The sequence below is a fragment of the Mercenaria mercenaria genome, chromosome 19 (genome assembly GCF_021730395.1).
Source record: "Mercenaria mercenaria strain notata chromosome 19, MADL_Memer_1, whole genome shotgun sequence".
Classification (NCBI taxonomy): Eukaryota; Metazoa; Mollusca; class Bivalvia; order Venerida; family Veneridae; genus Mercenaria; species Mercenaria mercenaria.
Window position 1 is genome coordinate 7,426,329 of NC_069379.1, and position 27,866 is coordinate 7,454,194.

Here is a 27,866-nt window from a genome sequence, read left to right on the forward strand (position 1 = left end):
TTCTAAACATTTTATTTGTTAAATTTTATAACTCGTTTTGATCACGTGATTAACATATCGGCTACATCTTCCGACCATCGGGTGGAAGACACAGAAGATCTTCTCAAAACAGAACACCCACAATCGAACATCTCTTTTTATTCCGGCAGATCTTCCGTGGCCAAAACGAAAGGGACAAAAGAAGCGTCAGTCAATTTATTTAAATGAACGAAATATATTTAAACCCGATACGTAGAATACTATATAGGTCACTTTCAAATCTGGGTTAGGTGGGGTCAAAAACTAGGTCATCAGGTTAAATCAAAGGAAAAGCTTGTTGTTGAAATAGTTTTTCAGGTATACGGTTATTAACTTTGATCATTATATGTTTATCTAATACCTAAAAGAACGTTTATATTTTGAAAAAAGTGCTGACGCTCTTCACAGAGATGATGGCGTGATCTAATACTACTTTGCAAAATATTTGACCTCACCGCTACCCACACACTTTCTCACCCCAACGAAGTTGTGGGACGGTTATTTCGGAGTCAATTTGACGGTCGGTGTCTTTTCTCAAATCTTGCGAAGCTTTGGTGCTTTACGGCCCCTCATAGCAAAGGCGTGTATGGTGAACTACATAAACAATGGACTTGCACATTTCTTGGAGTAACAATCTGAAACTTGGTGAGCATGATTCCCAGCAAGGCTAGAACTGCATGATTTATTCTTCTCGTTACACATTTCTGATGTACATCCACGCGCGGTTTCACATTTCTTACATAAACGGGTTGAAATATGGAGAATGATTGCCAGAATGGGTAGAAGTGCGTAACAGAATTTAATGTGGCGCACCTCATGCGCACGTCAACATTTCTTCGAGCAATAGGCTTAAAATGAGCATTCTCGCCCGCAAGGGTAGAAATGTCTGATACATAATTCTTAAGCGCATCCCATGCTCATCAATACGCTAGTGGATGGGTGGGCAGTTTTTAGTTACCTTTAGTGATTTTATAGTTTTACCAAACGGAGGCTATACGTACATCAATTTACCATTGCACAGAAGATGAATATAACCCATCGGATTCAGAGTCAAACTCATAGGTCGGTCATTTGAATTTTGCTACTTCGTATCTTCTAAATCGTGTAAAATTTTTTCATTCATATCTGAACAGTTTTCTACTGTTGTAACACTGTCAAGTTGTACAGCTATGCATGCAAAAATTAGTTATAACGAAACAGAGAAAAGTTTGGTTTGTATGGCCACGTCAATTGTTTGTTTTACTGGGTTATTCCAAATAATATATGATCTATTCAAACTGTACAGTTAGACGCTTATGCAAATTTTGAATCTAGTCGCAACTGATTTTAATTCTTAACACAAATAATATTTCATACATCATTACAAGTACATTTTATAGTGCTGTATAATGCAGCGTACATACCTCTGAATATGTAGTATGAAGTATTCCTAAAAGTCATGTCTATGTTCTGTGTATATCGAATTAACAAGCTTCCACCATTAAACATCGTTTTCAATACATTTGATACTCTGTCACGTCCAACATGCTCGCCCATGCGCAAGTTATACATAACGGTGTACAGATGCATCGGGGAAACACTGGCAATACAAGAACACGATCTTATAAATTCAACAACATATTACGTCTAGGGCTACAGTCTTATTATCCACATACATTGTGCTTGAACTTCCCTTTTCATATTAAGAATGTATATAAATCCGAAATGATAAGAAAAAGTAGGAATGTTTTGTACAAAGCAATTCATTGTAAATGTTTGGTTTACAAAATTATTATATTTGAATCCATTTACACATAAACTGTAACACATTACCTTCTGTCTTCTTCCAGACTCAGCACAGTTGCAGAGACAAACAGACTGCTCATAGGCAAACGGTAAGTTGTATCTTCGAGTGTATCGTTTGTGTAGATTATCTTCAACTGGATGTATAAGATAAAACAGTTCGGTTCCTTTCTGAAGTGTGGGAATTGACTTTTACAATGCTTACCTAAATTCATTTCATTTTTGTTTCCTACAATAATTCCGGACAACGACACATGAAAGTGATTTTACACTTCTTTAACCCATATAAATAGTTCATACATTTAACATGTACCAAAATTTAAAACCAACATTATTGAAAAAGAAATAATGATTTGCTTAAAATTTATGACCAAGTATTTTCAATACTTACATGTATGTATTTTAAGACAATTATACCTGATTTTGGATGGAATTAACAATTGTTTCTCTACTTGACTGCCCTCTCCAGAGTATACTTAGGTTTCCAATATAACTAAAATTTCCTGAAAAAAACACACTTAGGAATTGATCAGACATCTTGCTTGACCAAACTTCTCGCTTTAATGCTACAAGTGTTTGTGGAGCTACAAACGTGTGAAACGTAATTTGGACAACAAACAATACTAACTTCGTTGATTACATGTCAAAATGTTGTATATACAACACAGATGCTTTAGTTTATTTTCAGTGGTACTATTTCTAATTTAATTACAACATAAACTGTACTTCAGTTATGCAGCTGTTTTAGTCAAATTACCAAAACATTACATTGACCTCGAAAGCACTTGTTTATACATGTGAAATTCATATCAAATGGATGAAATAACACGCATTGTGATTTTTTTTGGAAAATTCCGGCAAAGATAAGGATGTAATAGACTGAAATGAATGAATGGGTAGTTTTAAGTTACATGCATTACATATACATTTAGATACCATGACCAAGTTTTAAATAAAAATACAAAGATATTTCAAGAAAAAAGACTCATGTTTTAGGTGTACCATTCAGTTTTACAAATTAAATGAAACAGAACGATATTATTTTCTCTCGAAAACAAACCATAAATGCAAGGAAGAAACAAAAAATGAGTTCGTGCTATTATTGTTCAATTAAAATGAAGTGAAACTAGCCTGACTGACGTCTTCCAAATTAGCAAAAACATAAAAATTATTAACACACGTCACTCGTGTAAGAAAGTAGTATGCCAATCTATAGAAGAAAAAGTAAATAAAAACTAATACAAATCAATCAGAATATTGTCTGACAAAGTCATGTATGTACCTTAAATAAATTGCCCTTATACTGAAAAAAGTAATGTACAAGAAATCTGTTATCAAACCGACTATCTCTGTCCACTTGCATTAAAAAAATATGGTAAAGGTTTATTAGCTTCTTAGTCGATGGATCAATTCCACAAAAGATAATAGGCAAGAGTAGATTTCTCGGAAGCACAGAGCACCACAAACACAGCCTCAGAGCACACATTTGCAAAGTAGGCCCACAAAAAAAGAAGCTGTAATGGAAAAGTATTACAGACGGGTTGTTTCAAACATCCAACAAGTACATTTTAATTTTATGCAAAAAATAGATAGAGGGGAAGAAGGGTAAGGGGTAGAAAGGTGGTAGGGGAGGTTGTTGAAGAGAAAAGTAGAACAAGGATGAATATATAAAAGGAATGCTACATTCCTTAATCACAGTTACACTACAACGTAATCCACAGTAGCGCAGACAGTCATGTACAACAGACACCCACACACAACTAACTAACATAGATAAACAGACAAGTAAGATATAACAAAACTGTAGGGCACCGCCCAAGACACACAGACGCACAAGCACACTAACGCACACATATAAGCAGGAAAAACAACAATCACGCAGCCAAAATTAAGGTGAGCATGATAACTTACTCATAGTAATGGGGGAGGGATGTGCAGTTGCAAAGGGAAAGGATGGGGCGATAGTTGGAGTGAGGAAAAAGAGGAAAGAAACACTAACAACAAACAATACAACATACGCAACACAAAATACTAGACAGACAGAAAACAAGTTGATAATAGGGGCACCGCCTTGAAACGGTCAGTAACCTATATAAAGGAAACCCGGGGTTTAAACGCGTTTAGGGCATGCCAGCCTCGCACTAACCATATTTTCAACAAGTTAGACAACACAATGTAAATAAAATCCCGCTTAGAAAGGCTCTAACATTAGCGAAAAATATACCAGATCATATGAAGTAAAACATAAAATTAAGGTAAATCTAAGGTATAATTACACCAATGTACTCAACAATTTGTCTGAAGTCAGAGCACCAGGAGCCGAACTTTTAAGGGCACGACTAAGAAAGCTGCAAGACAAAATTCCACTCCCTCCATCCGTTTTTACAAAAGTCGGACAAATCCAGTATTAGTCGGAAATGGAATATATATGGTTTAATGAACGAGCTATATTTTGCAAAATATAAGGAAGTAGTTGCCGAAAAAAATTAGCATTAAATCTTGACTTACATACCTTGGCATCGGTAAACTGGAAATGTTGCATTTCCAACGTCTTGCCATTGTCTGCCAGCTGGGCAACTACAATTCCAAGATCCTACACTGTTATAACAGGAACCATGTACACATCGCTCTCCAATAGTACGATTTTTTTTAAAGGCATCACATTCGTTTATATCTGTTGGTAAAAACTTTCACAAATAAACAAGTCGCAATTTTTTATGTTGAAAAAATTGTTTTAGATACTTTGGATAGCTAATTTGATTTCCCATTTCCCGCCTGTAATGCTAGGCACTTTGCCATAATTCATTTTGTGTTTTTTCATATAATCTCTCTCTCTCTCTCTCTCTCTCTCTCTCTCATATGAAGGAAAACCAATTTGCACTCAGGCATGGGAGGGTACCTATCGACTCTGCACCATTAGATATATAGCTTCCTAAGAGAATTATTCCCATAGGTATGAGTTCAGCTGGTAAAGTATTCAAAGACAAAAAATTTTTCGTAATGGTTCGAACATTTCTGATGAATTCATTTGGTGACATGAGTCTCCAGTATATGCGTATTGGTTCTTTTAATTTTAATTTTGACAGTTCAACGTGTTAGAGGGTGACAATACATTACGGTCTTATATTTCATAAATAATTGTGTATAGCACGTATCACGTCAATAAGTACTTAAAATATTTTTCTTATTCTTGCTTGTCCTGTAGGGAGAGTATTGCACTTTCCGATCATGTGCTAGAATAGACTTTCTCTTTCGTTCCCTATGTAAAAACATTGTCTAATTAATCGTGCGCGTAAGTGACGTAATATGGTACTATTCATAATATAACGTCATTAAGTATGTACAAAATGTTGGTAAGTACCTGATTCTGTGTGTTATTTAACAATACCTTTGAACGTGACAAGAAAAAAACATGTCAATTCCAACCATCGGCATAGCGTTAAAAATATACTCGCTCATGGTTTGTTTTCCGGTGTACAAAACCTCAGAATTGTGTACCGCCTGTTTTACACATGCAGGCATGTATAAGATCCTTATGTACGTTTAAGCTATTTCTCTATAACTCTCACGTTAACTTATGTTTGTTTCTCAAATATTCTTGCTTATCATGAGCAGAACAGCTCTTAACTGGTAAATAATATGGTTTTATAATGTTTCAGTTTGTCAAAATATTAATCAAATCATATTATTACTACACAATGCGTTTTCTGCTGCACCCTTAATGTGTGGAAAAGCTATTACTCTACCTGAACAATATTTCTTATTTAAGTAAGCTGGTGAATATCCATTTTTACACTGGCACTCGTACTCGCCATGCTCTTTATCAATACAGTGAGTACTGTTTGGGGCACAGTCTGTTTTGCCAGGAACTAAACATAATCCACCCTCAGTCGTCGCTGAAAATCGAAGCAGTTAAACACATGCAATGCAATTAAATTTCAGATGTAATGTTTAACTGTGAATGACGCTAATGTCACTACACTCCTGCAGACAAAATGTACAGATGGGTTGGAGTATTCTATTAAAACGCATATGCTCAGTTATATTCCACAATTTTGGCTAGGATCTTAAGCTTTCAGATCCGTTTAAACATATTAACTCTAAAATATTTATTGAAAGAGTAAATGTTGTACTTTGTTTGAATGGTAAAATTAGAATTGTGATTCATAATACATTTGGGTTGACCTGTATTATTTGATTTATACAAACGGTTGATAAAACATGCTTAAATGGCGGAATTAATTACAAATAACACCAGGAACACGTTGTTGACTTTTGAAACATTTTCCCGTCGTTTATTTTAATTTTAGGGTTGGAGAGACGTTACGATGTAAAGATATACAGTAACTGATAGTGGTTGGACAGATTTGAGCTACCTTCACCCATTAACATGTGACAGTGAAAAAAACAACAACTTTTTAATCCGTTTAAATCGCTTTTTAAATGCTTGCCGTAATAACAGTAACAACAATTCCGTTAACTGTAATCGTTAGGAAGTGGATAACTGTTTATAAATCTCTACGCATTAAACGGACATATCTCTTAGTATTAGGAATGAGTAAATACCCAAAGAGAAACATTAACTTAAATGACTGAATATTTGTTTTTCAAAAGCAATGTTAAGAAATAAATGTGATACTGATATGTTCGTTTTTGTTGTTTTTCATAATTAAATGTCGATATCATACGCATTTAATATCGAATAATTTCGTCCTTCTGCCACAATGTTTTGTTTCTGTTTATTTTTTTGTCGACTGTCGATTAAGCTAGTAAACTTGTTTTTCTTGTCATTATAAAACAAATTTACGGTGGTAAACATTATTCGGTGTCAGCGATAAAACAGAATCATAATCATAGTAATTATTTGATAATCTAAAGAAATGAAATACTTTAAAAACAACGAGGAAATAATGCATTCAATTCGTAGTAATACAAATAGTTCTTAATAGAATAATGTCGACTAAACAATTGACTTTCACTGGTCTACCTACGGAATATACTTACGATTAAAATGTTATTTTTGTGTATTTATACGGGTTTAAAATAGACTGAGACTTCACAACAGTGAATGGCGCTAAAATTACGCGCCTAAAAACCGCATTCAGCGTTCATATTTACATTTTCTACAGTAACTTGCTACAAAAATAAGTGGTTAGATTTCCACGAGTATCAGAATATCAGAATATCGATCTCTTTAACATCTAAATATAATATCCAAAACAACCCGTTCAGTTGTAATTTGCATTCTAATAAAATACATATCCTGCTTTTTTTCTTTTTAATCCAGTGAAAAATCAGACAGATGTGCCTATTTAATTTTGATCTTTACGTTTACAAAAATTAGATTTAGCTATAACTCAATGTTTCTTTTTGATATTTTGGTGTCCAATTTTAAAGAGAGGTTTTGTTCATGCTTTTATTTGTGAATGACGTCATATTGCGCAAAATATCTTTAGGATAGGTCATCCTTGGTATCATTATACTAATGATGTTTACACGTTTGTTTTCGGAAAATACATGGTGAATGTAAATATATGAATATAAAAACAATAAAAACTATTATGGCTGAAAAGTTATTTCTGTATAATAATATCTTGCCAATATTATTAATAGAAATGATCAAGGTAATATATTACGTCGATTAACTATATAGACTTACAAATGCAAGTCTAATGTATAGCATGCGGTGATATGCAAGGAACGTAGTATGAATATACCGCTTATAATCTGTATAACTGATCAAAGAAACTTTCTCTGACCATGTTTCCTGAAATCGTTTGAATATTACGGAGATTCTAACTGCTTCTGATGCATGTACGAAATAACGGACACAGTAACGTACTAACTAGTGCAAAATACTCAGAGATGTAAAATACTGATCAGATCATATTGAGAATTCCTGTTGATACCTACCGTTGTTTATGTGGTTTTCAGCTGACAAAAGGTTAATATCGACATTGCCAATTTTCAGATTCTTTTGTGTCCTATTTTGTGAAGTGAAGTTTCTAAAGGAATCCAACAATTTTTCTCCTATAGTTTTAATGTCAGTAACATTTTTCCAGTGAACAACGTAATCTGCACGAACGTCATACTGACCAGCATCCCGCCTTGGTCTCTTTCCCTGGCTGAAAGGAGAGAAATGACATTCTAGTTATGTGTTAGGACTCCAAATGGAGGCTGGATGGTGGCATTGATCTCTGAAGTCAGTTCTAACCTTTTTAACTCAACACATTAATCTATAACTATTATTCTACGAGACTCAAACAACCTATTAATTTACCAAATGCAACTCCCTTTTTATAAAAATAAAGATAAATATGTTGTGAAGGTTTGCCATGTATCAAACAAACGTACATCATTTTATTATTTCTTTCAATTATCACTATATATTATCATTTTATGAACAGTTTTATAAAATGCATTTGACTTTTCTTGACTTTTATTTCGATCAACTGTGCTTTCATATTGAATGCAGATACTCACTGGATAACCACTCTCAGTCGGAAAACTTCCACACTTAAAAACCCTTTCGTGTTTTTAAATCCTTCAGCAAGCTTCAAAGAAAGATATCTATATCAATTACAAACAAAACAACAACAACAAAACACACACACAGGCGGTCTGTATTCATAACATAGGTGAAAATGCACTGAAACTGTTCAAACCAGCTTTGATTGTAGTAATATAAAAGATAAAACAAAATACTTAGATCGAACCTGTATTTAGATCTTCTTATAAATTCTCAGCTATTCATAAACCCCGTGGTGCTCATTATTCTTTGAAATTTGATACATTAGACACACGTTATCTGATATAATGCACTGATACAAAATACTGATTGACAAACTGAGCCATTACTAGTTAACCTATTGACTTCCTTTAAATAATTGACGATATAAGTTTTCTAATCTTTGAACCATTCACAGCCTAGTTGCTGAAAGTACACACGCCTACTGTGTCGTAGTATCACAGTCACGGTGGTAGTCTGACAAACATGATTTAAAAAGCAGGAACATACATGAAAACACTCATTTCATTTATGACAGGGTCACAAATCGAACATGTATTTGAACTGTGTATTCGTGCAGACAGCAAAATACTAAATGTACCATATGCATATAGGTTGTACTGTATGAATACAGATTACATTGAATCAATCAATTCTAATCTTTAGAACTATCTTATTCTTAGTCAAAGAGTGAGTTATGATAACAGTGGTCTAATTGCATCATTCATTTTTTGTCTATTCCAGTTTACATTGGTTTCCACAAATATGATAAAGATCGGCATCTTGAAACGTTACCTTATCTTGGACATCTTTTCTGTTTTCATCAGAATTAATTGTCTTGTTTATTTTAGAAACATCTTGAATTGTTGCCGAGATAGTAAAAGCCATATGACCAATATATGTGGAACCCTCTACAATTAACACAAAAGATGCGTGGGTGTAACAAAGGATAATGCGAAGTAACAAAACAAATACAATGTATATAAATGGTCACCTTGTCATTATAAAATACTTTTTTACGAATATACATCAAAATCCGACTAAAGTGTTCATAACTAATGTTTCTAGTTTGTGTCATAATTGTATGCCGCCGATATTGTGTAACGATCGAAATGATTAACATTTATATGTGTTTTACCTGTTTGTTTGCAGACACCAATCTTTCCTGCCATATCCTGGCTCACAAATGCAACTAAAATTTCCTTCAGTATTCAGACAAACCTCATTCTCTCCTGTGCATTTTATTGGAGGTAACTTGCATTCGTCTTTATCTTTATAATAGTGAGAAAAAAGCAATAAATTAAAAAGTATACGTTTCATGTGAATCATTTATTTAGAAATACTCTTTAAATGAATTCTTTGACAAAACGGGTACTTTTGTACAATACAGACCATTTCAAGATACCGTTCAAAAGAATGTATTTTGATTATTTTGAACGGACAACCCATCTACATATTAAAACTGAATAGTGTTGTTTAATTCAAACAGATAACATAGTTATGTAAAGAAATAAACAAAACGTGTAAGTATCTATCATATCAAATAGGAATAAACTATTTAAAGATGTAAGTTTTTGAAACATGTATTAGTTTCATGGTTTTAATTTCATTTAAGTCTACTAGAATTATATGGCATTGAAACAATACAAAGTAAGTTTAATAAACGTATTAAAAAGTGATAAAAAGCAAGAAGGGGCTGATTCTCCATTGTTTTAAATGGGTTAGATTGTCTTCCTTGCACAAAATGTAGTTGTTAATTCACCGGGAAACTTGCATATATCATATATTAATACTTTTCATACATTGATCATTTTAACGGCAATTCGGTTTTTATTTTAGAGAGAAAAGAAACAAAATCGCCTTAAAGGCGTGAACGAGTCTCGAAAAAGGTAAACTTAAGCTATTTGAGGGCAAACCTAGCACAAACCTAACGAAGCCTATCAAAAGCCGTATTACTTACAATGATGAAAAAAGTCGATTATTGCTAAACTTCTATGTTATTGTCTTTAAAATATATGAAAGTGCGTTAAAAATAATATTAAATATCCATTACAAGCATTGCAAAAATAATACATACCATCACATTTATGACCATCAATATTTAACGTGAACCCTTCTTCACAAAAACATTTATATGAGCCATCCGTGTCATTACAAATTTGTCCGCAAGGATTAGGACCAACTTCACACTCGTTTATATCTGCGTGTGAGGGAATTTAAGATAAGAGAGAGATTTCAAGTTTATTTGATTTTGTAATTTGATATTCCGTTTCAAGTAAACGTTTATCTTTATCACCTTTTATTTATTTAGAAATTAACAAGGTAAAGTAGATTTGCTTTATATACATGGAGAATTGTTCCATATACATGTACAGAAAATACATTGTAATAAAAATTTCAAATAGAAAATTAAGCTAGTAATAGTTTGTCTTTGATTCAGTACAGAAAATAAACCGAAAAGGACATGTAGATTTCAACTATGAACTGACATCAGTATTTCAAACAAATTCTATAGACAGTCGTTGATATAAGCGGACTATAATGCGAGAGCTTTGGTGTATGTCGTATACGAAACGTTTTAACGAATTGAATCGCGGTTTAGTAGTTTCATTTTAGGCATGACATAAATAAGGGTGCTTAAAGTGTATGGAGGCTGAAAAGTATCCATGCATACTTTAAACACAACCATGCATTTATAACCTTATTGAAACTGTTAAACAGCTATTTATATCTTATATTAACAGTTCCGTTTTCTCTTTCTTTCTTTCACATTGTTTTATTTATCAGATGACGTATACCTTTAAAGTTAAAGAAACATTACAATTGTCAACAAGCAGTAACCATTTGAATAGCAAACGTTCGTTTAACAAAACACATGCTTTGCTTTTCTTCGGCAATACTTGGTACAACACATGTATTTTATACGACATTTTGGGGCGTGCGAAGACTAGTTGGGTTTTCACCTGCAGAATGTCTCGCGTTTTGGGCTCAAAACATTCATTGGATTAGAGCAATAGCTCGAAGCAAATAATTCGAACTGATATTATTAGACAAATACGTTCTTGCGTGGTAAATTTAAAAATATTATAACTTACTTTCACAAGTTTGATTATAGGAAGCGATCAGGCTTGTTCTTCCTTCTGGACAATCTGCACACGGCCACGCTGAACTATTGCGATTGAAAGATCCATTGCAATTATTCTCGTAACATGTGCAATCTTTACAAGGATCTAACTGTACTTCGCAGTATAAGCCTCCTGAGTATGCAGGACACTTGCAAGCTGCTTTTTGTATTGTCTCTATTGTAAGATAAATAATTTGCCTGTAAAAATGTCACTTTAACAATGTATAATCATACTTTTTTCTCCCTACGTTAAAACTGGCAATATGGACTCACTACTAATCACATATAACAGATATCTGACCTTGTAAATATTTTAGGATCATTTTGACATAAAATCTACAGAAAAGTTGACAAAATCAATCTACAAACGTCACTGTTACAAAGAGATTTCATCCAGGTTTCCATGACTTTCCTTAAATCGAGTATAGGATTTCCTACAATTCAACAGATATGGTTAATATTCATTTCGGAGTTTTGTATTATTTGATTAGTACTCTAATTACTGCGTTATATTACAATGACGTCATAGAACAAGAAAAACCAAAACATAATGAAGTGTACACAAACGTGGTTGAACTGCCATTTGAGATCTATGTCTTAGTCACACTTTTAATGATGAAGTAATATATATTTTATCCCATGCATTATTTTAAACATGTATATCATTATGCATTACGGAAGAATAGTTTGTACATTCTACTTGTTGTTTAATATATAAATAATTAATTCATGATACAATGTCGGTATCTAGCAAAGTCCGAATTTTTCTCTTTTGAAATACAATTAATTACAGAGCCTAAAGATGCGTTATATTCTGCTTTAATTTGCATACTTTAATAATTCTATCTAACCAAGATGCGCTGTTCAAATCATATGTGCAGGACGGCGACGAGTTTACCTGGCGTGAAATATGCCAATTAGCAGGTTTATCGATATTTTAGTGTAAAGGGTAAAAAAGAACTACAACGGCACACAAGGCAAAACATCAATACCGACAACAGTTGCGGTTCTCGTATATTTTACGCTGAAAGTTGGGGATGCACAGCTACGGATTGCACAATTCAGTCATACAATAAAGACGTAAAGACGTAAGACAATAAAGTCATTTTTTACACCAAATGTAAGATGACATTATCGTTTTTGAGAATTTCATTCAGAACTCTCTGTCGCATAGGTAGGAAAGAATTCATCGCAACGTTAGTAACGTAAATTACCGTGGATTTCGTGGCTTAATTAATCCTCGAATGAATCTAAAATGTCATTGAACAGACAAAAAATCATATTCATTACATCTACAACATCCTAAATGAACGAAATCATTTTTCTAAGAAATAGGCATTTTGGGCAAGACCACCAAATTTTATGCCCGCAAAATTACATGATTTCGCAGTATTTTATCTATCAAAAACTTAAAATAAATGTCTAAACACCTCTATCTTACGGCTCATTCTACATTTGTTCTAGGTCTATCTAATTCTGTTTCCGGTTTAGCATGCATACTATGATTTCACTCTGTCATAGGACATATTAAATTTATTATCATTTATACACTTTTAAAAATGAGCATTTTCAATTGAACACAAGACTATAAAAAGCTGACTTTCAACTGTTCACTACACTGTATTGAATATCAACAAAACATACCGTCAGAAAAAAAGTTGAATTATTGTTGCATATGATGTTGGACTGTTTCGCAGAGCCGTTAACATTTAAATATTGTTGGTCATACAACACACAGGCTGTTCATGTATTTCTACTATAATAATTCTTAACCGGTAGTGTGTATGTACAATATAATTGGTTGAAAATAAACTCATACCTGAAGAATTTTTATTAAACGAACTAAAATCACACTGTGACGGGTTCTCACATCCGCAGTAATAAATTATCATTTGTCTTGCCGCTGGAGATCCTAACGTGTCATTCACAGTGAATGTCAAACTGCTGTCGCTGTATCTTAAATATGTGCCAACATTCCAGGTAAAACTGCCATTATCTGTATTATATAAGATATTTATATTGCAACTACATTTACATGTGTATTTGCTTTAACTATTAAAATAAAGATAGTTTGCAATATTAACGTCGATTCAAAGTAACATGCTTGTCTTTTAACCAGATTTAAGGCCAGGTAAGAACATTCAAACAATATAATTAAGTTCAACGTGTTTTACGACATGATATGCAATCAATGATATTAGGACTGAGACAATCAATTTTGATTCACTTACTAAATGTGTAATTTTTCAGTTTTGTTACCACATTGTACGTCATTTCTTCTGGATCATCAAAGTCGTCGGTTACGTATAGTTTCAGATCAAGTATCTTAGAATTTAGTCCGAATGTTACATTCAGAACAGTCGGGGTATTGTTTTTGAACTGTGGCGGTTTGTTATCTAAAATAGAAAAAATGATATTTTACACATCATATTTAATGATTATATTATTTTTGATAAACTTAAATTGCAAGATTGAAATATCTTTTTTTTAATTAACACCTGATGCAATAATTGTACGACTGGCAGTGAGAAGAGGATATCTTAAGCTCCCACTTAACAAAATACGGACAGGTAATATGTATATAGGCGTGCATACGTGCGCAAGCGTGTGTGTGGTAGCCGTGCGTGCATGAGATAATGGTGCCCAAGGATTAAGTGGGATGATGTCGATGGCGATGCAGGATGACATGTTATTAATTAAGAGAACATATCAACAAGGAAATAACAGTAAACTTTGGCAGAGGGCCATCTACTGAATATTGCTGTCAATCGTATCATCGGATTTTCAAACTTTTCCCAAAATCCATGTAGAGAAAACTAGCCCCGCGATGGTTTTGAAAGAAACAGAATGATTTATAAGCAACTGTTCAGATCTCATAAAGGAATACTGCTGTGAATGCATTTTGACATCGGGACCGTGGTACAGGACGAGAATATTTTCCAAATACAGGGGAAAATATCCACTAACCTTGCAACCATGTTTTATCGAAATAGAATACTTGCTACTGTGGTATTATATTAATGTCCGTTTCCACTCAAAACCTTTTAATGCGTTAGGCCAACGGACTTCAATATCACCAGAACAGGTCATATAATGTGTCATCCACAACAAATGAGCAATGTGCAATTATAGATAAATGCATTCTCAAGTTACTGAGCGGAAACAGAACCACTTACAGACGGACGGACATACGCACTTACATTTTACGTCCCTAAGGGCTTATGAAAGAGAGATAAGTAAAAAAGTTAACAGTGCAGAGTATTGTACTTTTACAAGCCGTGATTCCTTAAAAGCCCCTATTTTTGTATGCACTTTAATGTCTTAATTCGATAACAGGAGATGATTGAAAAAGTAAGAGTTATGGATTTTGTACACACCTCTGTCTTTTGTCTTCAGTCACTGAATAAAAAAATAGCAAAATCCATATGGTGGTATGACAGATAGTCTGACTGACAGACAAAGATATATAAAAGCCAAAACAGGCTACGACTGCAAAATGTCTAACACCTTAATATTCTTCTGCATATATATACAGCTATGAGCACTCCATAAACATCATTTTCCAGTTAGAGTGAAAGGTCTTACGCAAACTCTTATTTTCGAATTAAAATTCAACTTTACAAATCATATAGGCAATTATTAGAGGGCCACTGTATTACTAAACTTACGATTTATTTCATAGATATGATGCTTTTCTTCAGCAGCCGCCATAACAGACTCTCCTTGAGTTACATTTTTTGTTTTAGCAATAATAACAAGACATTGAATGTTAGGCTTCTTGTCCCAGGAATTTCTACAAGTTTCATTAAATTTGGTAATGTTAGCATCTGAAAAGCCTTCAAACAATTTGTCTAGGTCGCCCTTTTCAGCAATCTCCTGTAAGAATTGTGGTCTCGTATGGTTTCCGTTCCAATATGTAAAAATACCCCCAGTAATTTTATAATTGAATTTACTGTCTTTTTGTGATACCGTCCCTGTAAAATGTGGAAAAAGATAACCAGAAAGGTTGTCATAGAATAAAACATAATCAGCATATTAAAAGTTCACATCGAGTTTCTGCCTTTGATGAAATGGTACCTTAAGCTAGTACAAAAGTTAAGTTACGAAAGTTTAACATTAGTTTACAAATGCGTTTTAATATATATTTACGTGCATTTATTAAAAAATACACGGACACAGAAAATCAGAAAAAAATGAAGCCCTGCAGTATATTATATGTTTACATGTAAACACATAAAACACAAAAGGAAACGCTGTACACAAATATTCAGGACAAACTTCACATAAAGGAACGCAGTAGGGCTAATTTATAACAAATTTCTTTACATGATTCACCGAAGTAGAAGAAATCTCGCTCTGTTGCGTTAATGCTGGCTTTGCTTCCATTTCTATAAATATAATATCCATGCTCTAAGTTACCAGCCAAACCTCTAAATCCGGTGACATTCTTTTTACTCTGGAAAGTTACACTCATGAAATCTCCTCCACTGAATGTTATCTGAAATGATGATAACATGTTATTGTAGAGCCTCAGTTATAAAAATGTTTAGAAATATGGGATAAAATCTCATTTATTTAGCAAAGATATACAAGTGTTTCCCGACCTTATAATCAGTGTAATCAATTATTTTTAATGAAAGCCGACCCGATTTTCAATGGTGGATTCTTTCCGAAACGCCAGTGATTTATGGTGGCTGATTTCTGCCATCTCGTTCTGGCGTGTTGGCGCGTTTGCAGGGCGCTAGGACGCCAGGACGACAATTATACGCGCCAAAACGACAAACAAGGCATTTGTCGTTCTGGTGGGGGCGCCAACACGCTAAATTGGGAAGTTGTCGTCCTGGCGTTCTGGCGTCTTAGCGCGTTTGCAGGGTGCCAAGACGCCAACACGCCAGGACGACAATTATACGCACCAAGACGACAAAATTCATATTTGTCGTTTTGGCGCGTTCCCCCGCCAACGCGCCAACACGCCAAGACGACAAGTGAACGCGCCAAAACGACAAATATGGATCAGCCACCATAGTGATTGGCTGAACGTTTTCGACTGTAATGTAAATAAATGTTAAAACTGTCAACAAAGTATTAGTGAGGGAACCGCAGTAAACATCTTGTATGCAAGAATAGGAACAAATAACCAAAAAAATGTCCGATACTTTTCAACAAGACGGTCATGAAGACCCTGGATCGCTCACCTGGGTAATATGAGCTACATGTTTCAAATGTCAAACTGATGATAAAATATTAAGACACTCAGTCAATGAAATTCAGTTTTACGATTTGTGTGCAAAACTGTGTATGTCATCAAAATTTCAAGGCTGTATCTTAAAAAACAAGAATGTAGGTCAGTAGGTCAAGGTTACAGTCAAGTGACATCATATTACTTGGGGTCATCAGGTAATTATAATTAAACAGTCTTGGAAATAGGATCAGATGATTTTTTAAGTATTTTTCCTTTACAACTCATATAATAAGTAAGTGACTCCAGGGCGAGGCATCTCTTAACTCCAGGGGCATAATTTGAACAATTTTGGTAGAGGACTACTAGATAATGCATCATACCAAATATCAAAAGCCTAGGTCGTTTGGTTTGAGACAAGAAGATTTTTAAAGCTTTTTCCTATACAAGTCTATATTAAACTTGGGACCCCCAGGCAGGGCCTCTTTTCACGCAAGGGATACAATCTGAACAATTTTGGTTGAGGTCCATAAGACAATGCTACAAACCAGATATCAAAGGACTAAGTGCTGTGGTTTCAGACAAGAGGATTTTAAAACTTTTTTCCTATATAAGTCTATGTAAAATTTGGGACCCTCGGAGCGGGGCCATATTTGATCCTAGGGGGATAATTTGATCAATCTTGGTAGAGGACCACTAGATGATGCTACATACCAAATATCAAAGCCCTAGGCCACGCGATTTTGTACAAGAAGATTTTCAAAGGTTTCCCTATATAAATCTATATAAACAATGTGACCCCTGGGGCGGGGCCATATTTGATCCTAGGGAGATACTTTGGATAATTTTGGTAGAAGACCACTAGATAATGCTACATACCAGATATCAAAGCCCTAGGTCCTGTGGTTTTGGACAAGAAGAATTTTAAAGTTTTTCCTTTTGGTTGCCGTGTCAACCAGAGTTCTGCATGGAATTCAATTCTTTGAATAATTTTGAAAGGGGGCTACCCAAGGATCATTCCTGTTAAGTTTCCTGTAATTCTGCCCAGTGGTTTTCAAGAAGAAGATTTTTTTAGAAATTGTTGACGGACGACGCACTACGCACGACGCACGACGCACGACGCACGATGCACGACGGACGACGGACATCAAGCGGTCACTTCGTGACAGGTAAGCTGAAAAGGTAATATATACCAACGCTTTTGTCCACTCCGCTACGACGGGTTTTTTTTATATTGGCGAAAAAGTAGTTTTTTTAAAGATAATTCAAAATGCATATGTGCTTTGTGCTAGAGACATTATTTCCGTTTACTTGTTTTATTTATTATCTAATTTTATTATTACAAAAAATTATAAGTACTAATTAAAACATTTTTGGAATATTATCTAAATCAACCAAATAGATTGGCGTACACAATGGAAAGTTTTCAGAAAATACTTATTCCAGATCTATAGTTATTATGCATTGCATTCCATATTGCTAACTTTCTATTTTTCAAGTTTGAAGTCAATCCCTTGACACATCGTACAAAGACAGTACAAGGAAAACGAAAATCAGAAATAACTTTATACAGGCCAAATGTTAAAAAAAAAGTCATTGTGCACTGTACTTATTCATTCAATCACCTATTTATATTTCAAGTAAAATGTCAATCTCTTACATGCTTCTTAAGTTATCTTCTGGAAAAAAACAGTACAAGGAAAATTTAAAAAGGAAATAAATAAAATATTGCCAATACTAGTATAACGGTAACTGCGCATTACACACATCGTTTTCATCCTCCTATAAAGTAAGTTTGAAGGCAATTCTTGGCACAGGTTTTAAGTTTCACTCAGTACAAGTAAGGTTGGGTGGACAGACAGACGATTACTACATGCCACTGTTCTTAGGCATACTAATGTTACTGTTAAATACATTACGAATTACTGATATATTCTTATTCAAATGTATTAAATTGGAGAGAAACATTCACACATGAATCGATGATTTATAGAGTAGGCTTTTCTCCGCTACCTCCAATGTATTTTATTTACATAGTTGAAATTAGACGTTTTATGAATAGGTATTATTGCAAGATGTCAGTGCATATTTGTCATATTGTTACATAACAGATACTCTTATGAGAATAATAAATGCAAAACTATGAACGCATACTTTTATACTTGAAACCACTCTACATTAGTTGTAATGACAATGAAAGAAGAACATCAACATGTACATGAAAAGAAACGTTTTCAACATGGCAGGTGTTTCAAATGAAAGAATTTAAAATATAGGATACATATCTGATTGTGTCTTAAATAAAATATTGCTACTCTTATAGAATTTGACTAGTATTTTATCAATATAAGAAAGAAATAGGGTTTCATTAGTAGAAATTTGCTTTCTAGAAATTGCAAGTGAATGGATTTCAAAATCCTTTTTGATTTTTGTAAAATGTATTTTCGATCGTCATGATAAATTAGAATGAACTCAGATATGATTATCATAAGGTTAATAATAGTAGGGTTATTGTAAAAAAATTACGTACTCTGAGTGCAAAACGTAAATTTGTCAGAGTAACAGAAACATTCGATTCAGTTACACTTAAGGATGTAGTAACGATTTTTTTCTAATGTTAAGAACTTTTTCATATTCTATGAGCTTGAAGAACATAAGTTTCCAAGACAAACAAGAGAAGAAAAAACACAGGTCATCTCGTTTTAATTCTATAGGGCATTTTCTTCACCCACTGTTCAAGTATTTCTGAAATTTTGTAAAATTGAAAAAATTGTGGTACTTTATAAAACATATAAAATCCCACTTCATGTTATAGGGATTTCAAGTCTTACAGGTGAAAATGAATACCAGGGGATGGCAGTATTATATAAGCATCTGTGTCACTAACAATAAATCTGTGTCAATAAAAAACGTATTTAGATCTACAAAAAAAATTTGGACAATAAGATTTTCAAAATATTTTGCAGCTTTAATGACACACAAAAATGCTTTAATGTGGGAAGAAAAAATGTTGGGGTCATTGTGCATCTGAGAGATTTATTGAGGAAAAATATGTTAAAAACTTGTGGATTTTGATATTTTTGTTCTTTTTGTTTAAAGTTATATTTCCTAGGTAATATAAAGAGCTATTCTGAAAATTTTAATTATAGCTTAATATTATATACATGAGTCAGTAAAATATCAAAACAAAACCTGATATACTTTAATAGATATTTGAGATTACCTACCCCTACCCCATTGTATATCTTACATCATTTGTAGGTAAATGCCAGCCAAAAATAAGGGTGAAATATTTTTCGCAACAAGAAGAATCTAAATGGTACATTATTAGCCATATTTTAATTATTTAGCATTTTGTTTGGCAAAACTGTTTTTAGAAAGCAATATTCGAAGAAACATTTTTCATAATAGCGGTGTCCTGAAAAAAAAGGCTCGTGCATCCTTAAAACACTTCTTTTAACACATTTTTCTGTATCGTTTCTAAAAAGACACATGGATGTGAAAAATGGATTAGCCTTAATATACCTTTTAATAATTTTCATGTTAAAAGGATGAAATTACAATACCTTCCCACTCCAATACATATTTTGAATGTCTTTTGTGTCTTAAATTCGCATTAATTACCCTTTGAATGCTAGTCTTTTGTGTAAGCACTATTCCAAAACTGAACGGTGTCGAACAGAACAGTAAAAATCCATATCCAAGTTTACGAGACGGCTCAGGATTTCGTTTGCAGTTCATTGAATTTGCCCATAATGATCCGTCATGTTTAAAGAGACTCAATGTTTTGTTGGTTCTTTGGTAAACGATCGTAATGGTGTCCTTCTTAATGTTGTCCTGTAAAAATAAGGTATAGGCAACGGCTTTTAAACGTGTTATATGTGAATAAAAAGTTCTGCTAAGCAGAGCATAATACGCCCGAAGCAGTGCGCCAAACACATTTGAGAATAGTAGTACAGAACACTTCTTTAGAATTATAAAGCTGGAACTAAATTGAAAATAGACGGATGGAAAACCCGCACGATCATATTTCACATCCATTTGATCACTACGCATGACAGTGACCAGGTTGTCCGTCTTAGGTGAAGATCCTCAAAATATTGTATTGAGTGGAATTGGTTTTTGTTCTCACGGTCACAATGACCAATTGACATGAAAATCACTGCGGCTCACTGATTACCTTGTGTCAGTGTTACCTTGACCTATGGCCTTCATACTTCATACGGGTCATCTTTTCGTGATGGACAATGTTCCTGACCGGTAACAAGGATATGAGTTTTCAATGGGTTTTCAAAATACTGAGCGGATAACAAAATTGCTAACAAATGTAAAATGGGTCATTTCAAAATGCATCCATCCGGGTGTATTAAATCCGGGTGTAAAAGCGGATATATTACAGAAAATAATGGAATAAAAAGTCTCCTTCTTTTCAAAAAACAAAAACAAAAGAAAGAAAAACTTATTTTCATTTACATTTTGTAAACATAGACTGTATACCTGTAGTGCCATTTTTGAAAATAAATGCAAGCATAAACAATCCCTTAAATCCCCATTTTCTAACTGCCTTAGGTAACTTACCGCAAGAACGAAAACAACGAATACTGTTGCATCTTTATTGCCTTTAATGAAGAAATCTGTTTGAGCCTGAATCTGCAGCGACCTTAAAATGTAATCGAATGTAAACATTTTATTATACCAATGATTGTGAAATCAAACATGCACCGATTGTATATTAAAACAAGAAGCAGCCTGGAAGCCACGGTGTCCGGAGACCTATATACTTATAAGGGTTTAGATAGTACTACGTGTGTTTTGGAAGATAGAGAGCTTTAATTCTTATGGGTACTTCGGCGCTCTGGGAAGTAAAGCTTGTCTTAAAAGCCTAAGGCAGAAACGTATAAAATATAGACTTTTTTGTGTTGTTTAATTTCTGATTAAATGATGAATGCTTAAAAGCATTCTACGCATTTATGAAATCATCAGTATCTGATCACTAGGCAGGTAGCCTGAGGCAAATTTATTATATTCAAGAGGATTGAAATACATTTACCTTTAACTTGATGGTGAATCGTCACATACATGTATTGCAGCCTAGACTAAACTGTTTTTGTCTGTGCCAGATAAACATCTAGGAAAGCTCTGGTTTCAGACAGTTTTAAATGCCTCAGTAATACATCTCTTGAAGATAATCAAATTGTTATCGGTCATGGATAGAACGTCTGATACTGTGTAGTAAGAATTGATGGGAAAGTTGTATCAAACATTTTTATCATAAATATGATAGATGAGCTGCATTAGTTTTTGGAACAACCCTCATATTTTTAGCGGACGTAATGCCTAAATCATTGTGGCCAAGTGCCCTATATTAATTCCTTTACGACATATAATACAATGTCCATAATTAGATAGATAACCAAAGGACCAGTCTTGAATGGCGCGTTTAGTGGAGAATTGACATTTATAATATAATGAATGCCGATCGTATGTCATTCTTATTTGTGACAAAAATGATAACATTGAAAATAAAAAGTCATCACATTTAACACACTTATCTTTTTTGACATAACATACCAGTTTTGGATATGTCAAGTTACAGAAAAATAATGTATACATTCAAATAAATTAAATGTAAACATTTTGAATCTATTTTAAACCATTTGTGCGATACGAATATTTATTTTATATGCACTGAATGTTGGCGTGATCACGACAAGTTCAACATGTAGGATGAAATTGTATACTCGAACCTTACTAAGTATCTTATATATACATGTGCAAAATAAAAGGAAGGGCTTCCCGGAAGCACAGAGCACCCCAAACAAGCCCACAGGTGTTATTGTATGCTCCAGCATAAAGCTAAACATGAATCGTATAATAGACGTGCAGACGACAATGCAATACTACTTTGAAAAATGTCACTTTGCATCACCGAATGTCGCTTTGAAATGTTGAGCATCGTATCGCAGTGTCGAGTGTCATATTACAATGTCGTGTGCCACAGTCATCAAAAAGGCAGAAGTCACGCGACAGTGAAAAGTAATATCACAACACTTCGAAGTGATGTCGGGACAATGCGAATCGACGCACGATATTGCAAAGTGACATTGCGATTTCTCTTGCTTTGGACGCGCCACAATATAATTACATTCCTTCAAATTGTCGTCCGCCGTATCAGATTGTAGAGCGTCGTTTCGAATTGACGTCTGACGTATCGCATGGTCGTGATCTCACTTTGCATTGTCGTGTGTCGCCGTCTTACAGTGGCGGTCGACATTACAAATTGGTACAAGTATTCCGTAAATAGGAGACTTTGTTTTGCATATCAATACTTCATTCTCTTGTTTACACTTGAATTGAACTAAGTACTTTTGTCATGGCTGACCGTATCAGTTTGTATTTTTATCGCGGTTAATAGTGGATATTAATCAAATTTTGATCAAGTAATGGACATATCTAAAACCTTAACATATATCTGTTGACTGCTCGATGTATGTTAGATTTTGAGGTGTTACAGGGCCAGAAAAATATCCAGTCAGTCAGAAGCTCGAATCCCCGCTTACAGGGTAAAGGCTCTACAGATTAATCTAACCGCTGCCTTACACATAATCTCCACTAATGTACCCAAATTCGTACCATGCCAGAGTTTCTGACTTTCCCTTCCTAGTTGACCAACCGAAATAGAAATATTTTATCATCAGTAAATATTTGATAAACCTGCTTCAGAAACGAAATGAATATAAAAACTCTTGTATCATATTTATCACATATTTGCATTGACTATGACACATTAAGCTGTAGTTCATAAAAAAATTATTTCCTGCCTTTTTATGCGCAATCAAGAAAATATTGGAAACAACTGAAGGCAAATACCACCCAGATTTATTTATTGCTAGAAACACATATTATGCTGAAATTAAAAGAAATACCGGTACTCAAGTTTTTGTTTTATATATATATTCATGTTTAAGAAGCTAGTGATAAAAATTTACAAAAGGTCAAATAGGGATCTATATTTTCCTAAATCATGAACTGAATAAACGGTAAGTCATAACACATTGCTTTGAATACGGATGCTCAGAGGGGACATGTTAGTTTCGTTTTTATGTTATCTCATTGCCATGAGATATAAAGAAAAAGAAAAAAAGAAAAAATGTTAACTCGTGGTCACGAATTATATAAAAAAAACAACGGAGAAACAAACTAAAATATATCTCGTTGCCACAAGATATATAAAAGGAATAAACAACAAGAGCTGTCTCCATAGGATGACACATGCCCCCGGTGTCACTTTGAATGAATAGTTTTGGCCGATGTTAGAGTTTAGGACCTTTGACCTACAGAGCTGGGTCTTGCGCGTGACACGTCGTCTTACTGTATCACACATTCATGCATAGTTATTTTAAAATCCATGCATGAATGACAAAGATATGGACTGGACATGCCCATCAATGCACTATCATGAAACTTAACGTCCAAGTGTTACCTTGACCTTTGAGATACGGACCTGGGTCTTGCGCATGACACGTCGTCTTACTGTGGTACACATTCATGCCAAGTTATTTGAAAATCCATCCATCAATGACAAAGTTATGGGCCGGACACGCCCATCAATGCACTATCCTTTAACGTCTAAGTGTGACCTTGACCTTTGAGCTATGGACCTGGGTCTTGCGCGCGACACGTCGTCTTACTGTGGTACACATTTACGCCAAGTTATTTGAAAATCCATCCATCGATGACAAAGATATGGACCGGACACGACCATCAATGCACTATCCTTTAACGTCTAAGTGTGACCTTAACCTTTGGGCTAAGGACCTGGGTCTTACGCGCGACACATCGTCTTACTGTGGTACACATTCATGCAAAGTTATTTGAAAATCCATCTATCGATGACAAAGATATGGACCGGACACGAAATTTGCGGACAGACTGACAGACCGACAGACAGACAGACGGTTCAAAAACTATATGCCTCCCTTCGGGGGCATAAAAATGTTAATTCGTGGCCACGAGATATAAAAAGAAAAGAAAGCAAAAAAGAAAAAATGTTATCTCCTAAAAAAAACCCTAAAGAAACTAAAATCTTATCTCGTGGCCAGAAGATAGTTAAAAACAAAAACAACAACAAAAAAAAAAACAAAGAAGACAACAACAAAAAACAAATTGAATAAAATAAAAACATGAAACAAAAAAGTTATTTCGTAGCCGTACTTGAATGTGACTGACCGCCTTTAAAATACTGCTATAATTTCACGAGGTCGCATTTTACTAATATCTTTATATAGGATAAATAGAAAACTGGAAAACAACAGTCCGTCCAAGCAGGTCCAGTTTCATTGAGAATGTTGACAGAAAATAGATAAAATGCAAGCTACCGTCATAGACATCTAGACCAACATTTATACATGTTACAAGTACAAAGACACATCCGCAGATATATTTTACCGCGGTGTTCATGGAACTTTCAATGACACACATAGTTACAGATCTAGAGTTAAAAAGAACTATGGGCATAACTTAAAGAGGAAATCAGAGGTAATTGAGTCAGCATTATTACAGCAACTGCAAAAATACAAATGCAGGTATCATATGTAAGAGGTGATTAATGTGACAGGAAAGGCCGTACCGGCGACAGCAACCATCAGAACAAATCAACACCCTTTACAATATTTACAAATTTATTTACATAAGATGATTATTTACAATGAATAGATATGAAAAGAAAAAAAAAACTGATTATAAGAAAGAAAAAAAAAAGAAAGTTCAGTATCTCTAGATACAAAAGTTCTTAAATTCCATTCTAATCTGACGTGACACAGTTCTTTAATTCAATTGTGAACTTTAAGTAGCACAAACAAAATGTAGCTTCTAAATTCAAAATACAGTCCCTTTAAACCGTGAATACGTTGATTCCGTGTTGGCTCCCTATGGTGGTAGGTGATTGCATCCCTGAGCTGACTTCAGAGGATAACAAAAATCATCGTCTTTGCGGTTTACGGCACAACCATGGGACGAAAGCTCTGCGCTGGGAATATCACATCCAGGCGAGTGAAGACAAGTGAACCTCGGGCATTGTACTTCCGGGTTATGACATCACCAGGAAAAATCGTCTGGCGGAAGAAGCTAAAATATATAACATATGGTAAGCACCATAGCAAAACAAATAAGTCAGGGCATAAAACTGCTCCTTTGGGTATACCATACCTCCGTAGGCTCCCATAAATAATACGTGCTACTTATACAAAATATATGTGCTACTAAGTTCAAATGTCACATGATTAAAATACGTCACTTATTACTTCCATTATTACAAAGATTACTTACTTAAAAGACTAAAGTTAAAGTATGAAATGATATGAAAAGTATATGAGGAAACATTATAGATACGGACATGATAAACTGCAGCCATTATTTACAACTACAAATTAACAAAATTCAATGTAAATCAAACGTTATATGATAGTTGGCATCCATATAATATCTAATGCCATACACTAAAACGGACATTGTATGTGTGTGCAATAGACTGTCACACACAATTTCATATTACAATAATATATTACAAACATGGCACTAGACTTGCCATATAGATTTATACATAACCATACAATGCAGTAATGGCGTTCCATAATTAACAAAATGTTTGACATAAGTTTTTGAAACAAAGTACTTTATAAATATCATGTTACAAATTTCAGTACAAATTTTACATCTTATATAAATGAAACATTTTAGATTCCTCTTTCGAAATAATTTACAAAAGTCTGAAAAATTTAATAAATCATCCTGACATACCGAAACTAGCTAAAATCATATGCCGAAAAGTAAATGTTACAGAATTCTGTAGAATGAACAAAAATTTACCAAATAAAAATCGTAATGCAAAAATCATACAAAAATCTAACAAATAAATTTCTTACCTCGATCGAGCATAAATTTCTAGCAAGAAAATAATTCAGACATAGATTCGTCTATAAAGTCGTAAGGTGGTGTGCGCAAGGCATATCTAGTCCAGTCTATTTAAAGGATAATGTCCCGCCAAATACTAAATTTCATGGGATTCACGGCTAAGCCGTGAGCTATGACTATTGTCATTTTCACGGGATTCACGATATAGCCGGGAAATCTAACTACTTTGGCGCGAATTTAAATTGACAATTTGAGGCCCATTATAGTGGTTTTGGGGATAAAAACATAAATTACTGAAGTTTATAAAATATCAACTTTCTTATTATTGAACAGAATTTAATGAAATTTACATGGAAATTTAAGTTATGAAATACAGAAAAACATGAGAGGTATTTCATGCGTGAAATCTGACATTTACCTCAATAACTCAAAAATTTACAAAAAGATGATGCAATACCTGCATTTACACTACAGATAAAATAAGGCCCGTATGTCAATTTGTGACAATTAAACAATACTGAAATGCATTAAAGCGGGTGTATTTGAACCAACCTAGCCATAATTTTCAAGCTGGAAGATTAAACATTACACTAACACAACATAACAGTCGTGCTGAACGAATCGAAGAGGTCGTAAAATAACATCTCGTTTGAGAGAGTTTTAACCATAATTTTACTGGAGCTTAAATATGTAACCTAGAGAAAAACAATTAACTCTGATGACGTTTGCCCACCATACACGCAACGTATTATTCAATTCAGTCAAGATAACTTCACTGCTGGAACTACACTTATTTGAAGTCCTCTTGTTACGAATATACGTAATATCTACAAATAAGTTGCAGGTGTTTTAAAAAAAGCGTTATGACGCGTCGCCTTTCACGGCAATTAAATGCGTTCAAAGGAAACAAGCGCACTTGACCGAAAAAATACTTCGTTAACCCGATTTTGTTGTTGGAGGAAACGTTCTTACAGGTTAAATTTTATTAGTTTATGACACAAATTTCTGAAGCATTTTGATGAAGTCGGCCATACATCAACGATATGTATTGTTTGATCAAATTATTCCCTGTTCGTTTTGTATTGTACCTAAACAGATTTGACCTATTTTAGAGAAGTCGCAAATACTTTTATAAGTACTTACTTATTTTGAGTTTCGAGAAAGGTATACTCTCCATGACCATTGAATGAATACGTATGCTGACCGACAGTAGTAATTTCTGGATCTCCCCACGATGTCGCTAAAGAAAAGAAACTGAAAAAAGCTATTTCCTTCATTTATTCAATCCTCTGTTGTATTTTCATAGTCCTGTTTAACAATTTAAAATTTAATGTATTTATCGA

At 34.0% G+C, this 27,866-nt stretch overlaps 2 protein-coding genes and 1 long non-coding RNA gene across 3 annotated transcripts; all 3 read right to left on the reverse strand.

The window, feature by feature from the left end:
* Positions 1 to 1,099: 1,099 nt before the first annotated feature.
* Positions 1,100 to 4,751, reverse strand: LOC123541896 (uncharacterized). The gene is made up of 6 exons (XM_053532102.1): positions 4,700 to 4,751; positions 4,313 to 4,474; positions 2,218 to 2,303; positions 1,831 to 1,937; positions 1,422 to 1,597; positions 1,100 to 1,185 (listed from the first exon to the last, which is right to left on the reverse strand). Exons 1-6 carry the CDS (start codon positions 4,749 to 4,751, stop codon positions 1,100 to 1,102), a joined length of 669 nt encoding a protein of 222 aa, XP_053388077.1.
* An 808-nt stretch (positions 4,752 to 5,559) lies between these two features.
* On the reverse strand, positions 5,560 to 8,490 carry LOC128551147 (uncharacterized). The gene is made up of 3 exons (XR_008368650.1): positions 8,284 to 8,490; positions 7,714 to 7,925; positions 5,560 to 5,696 (listed from the first exon to the last, which is right to left on the reverse strand). It is a non-coding gene; the product is annotated as an uncharacterized LOC128551147 (long non-coding RNA).
* Positions 8,491 to 12,665: 4,175 nt separating this feature from the next.
* On the reverse strand, positions 12,666 to 27,758 carry LOC123543068 (uncharacterized). Its single transcript, XM_053532103.1, has 8 exons — positions 27,667 to 27,758; positions 21,190 to 21,271; positions 20,236 to 20,448; positions 15,759 to 15,930; positions 15,101 to 15,406; positions 13,664 to 13,828; positions 13,252 to 13,428; positions 12,666 to 12,682 (listed from the first exon to the last, which is right to left on the reverse strand). Exons 3-8 carry the CDS (start codon positions 20,350 to 20,352, stop codon positions 12,666 to 12,668), a joined length of 954 nt encoding a protein of 317 aa, XP_053388078.1. The 5' UTR covers positions 20,353 to 20,448; positions 21,190 to 21,271; positions 27,667 to 27,758.
* Between the last annotated feature and the right edge of the window lie 108 nt (positions 27,759 to 27,866).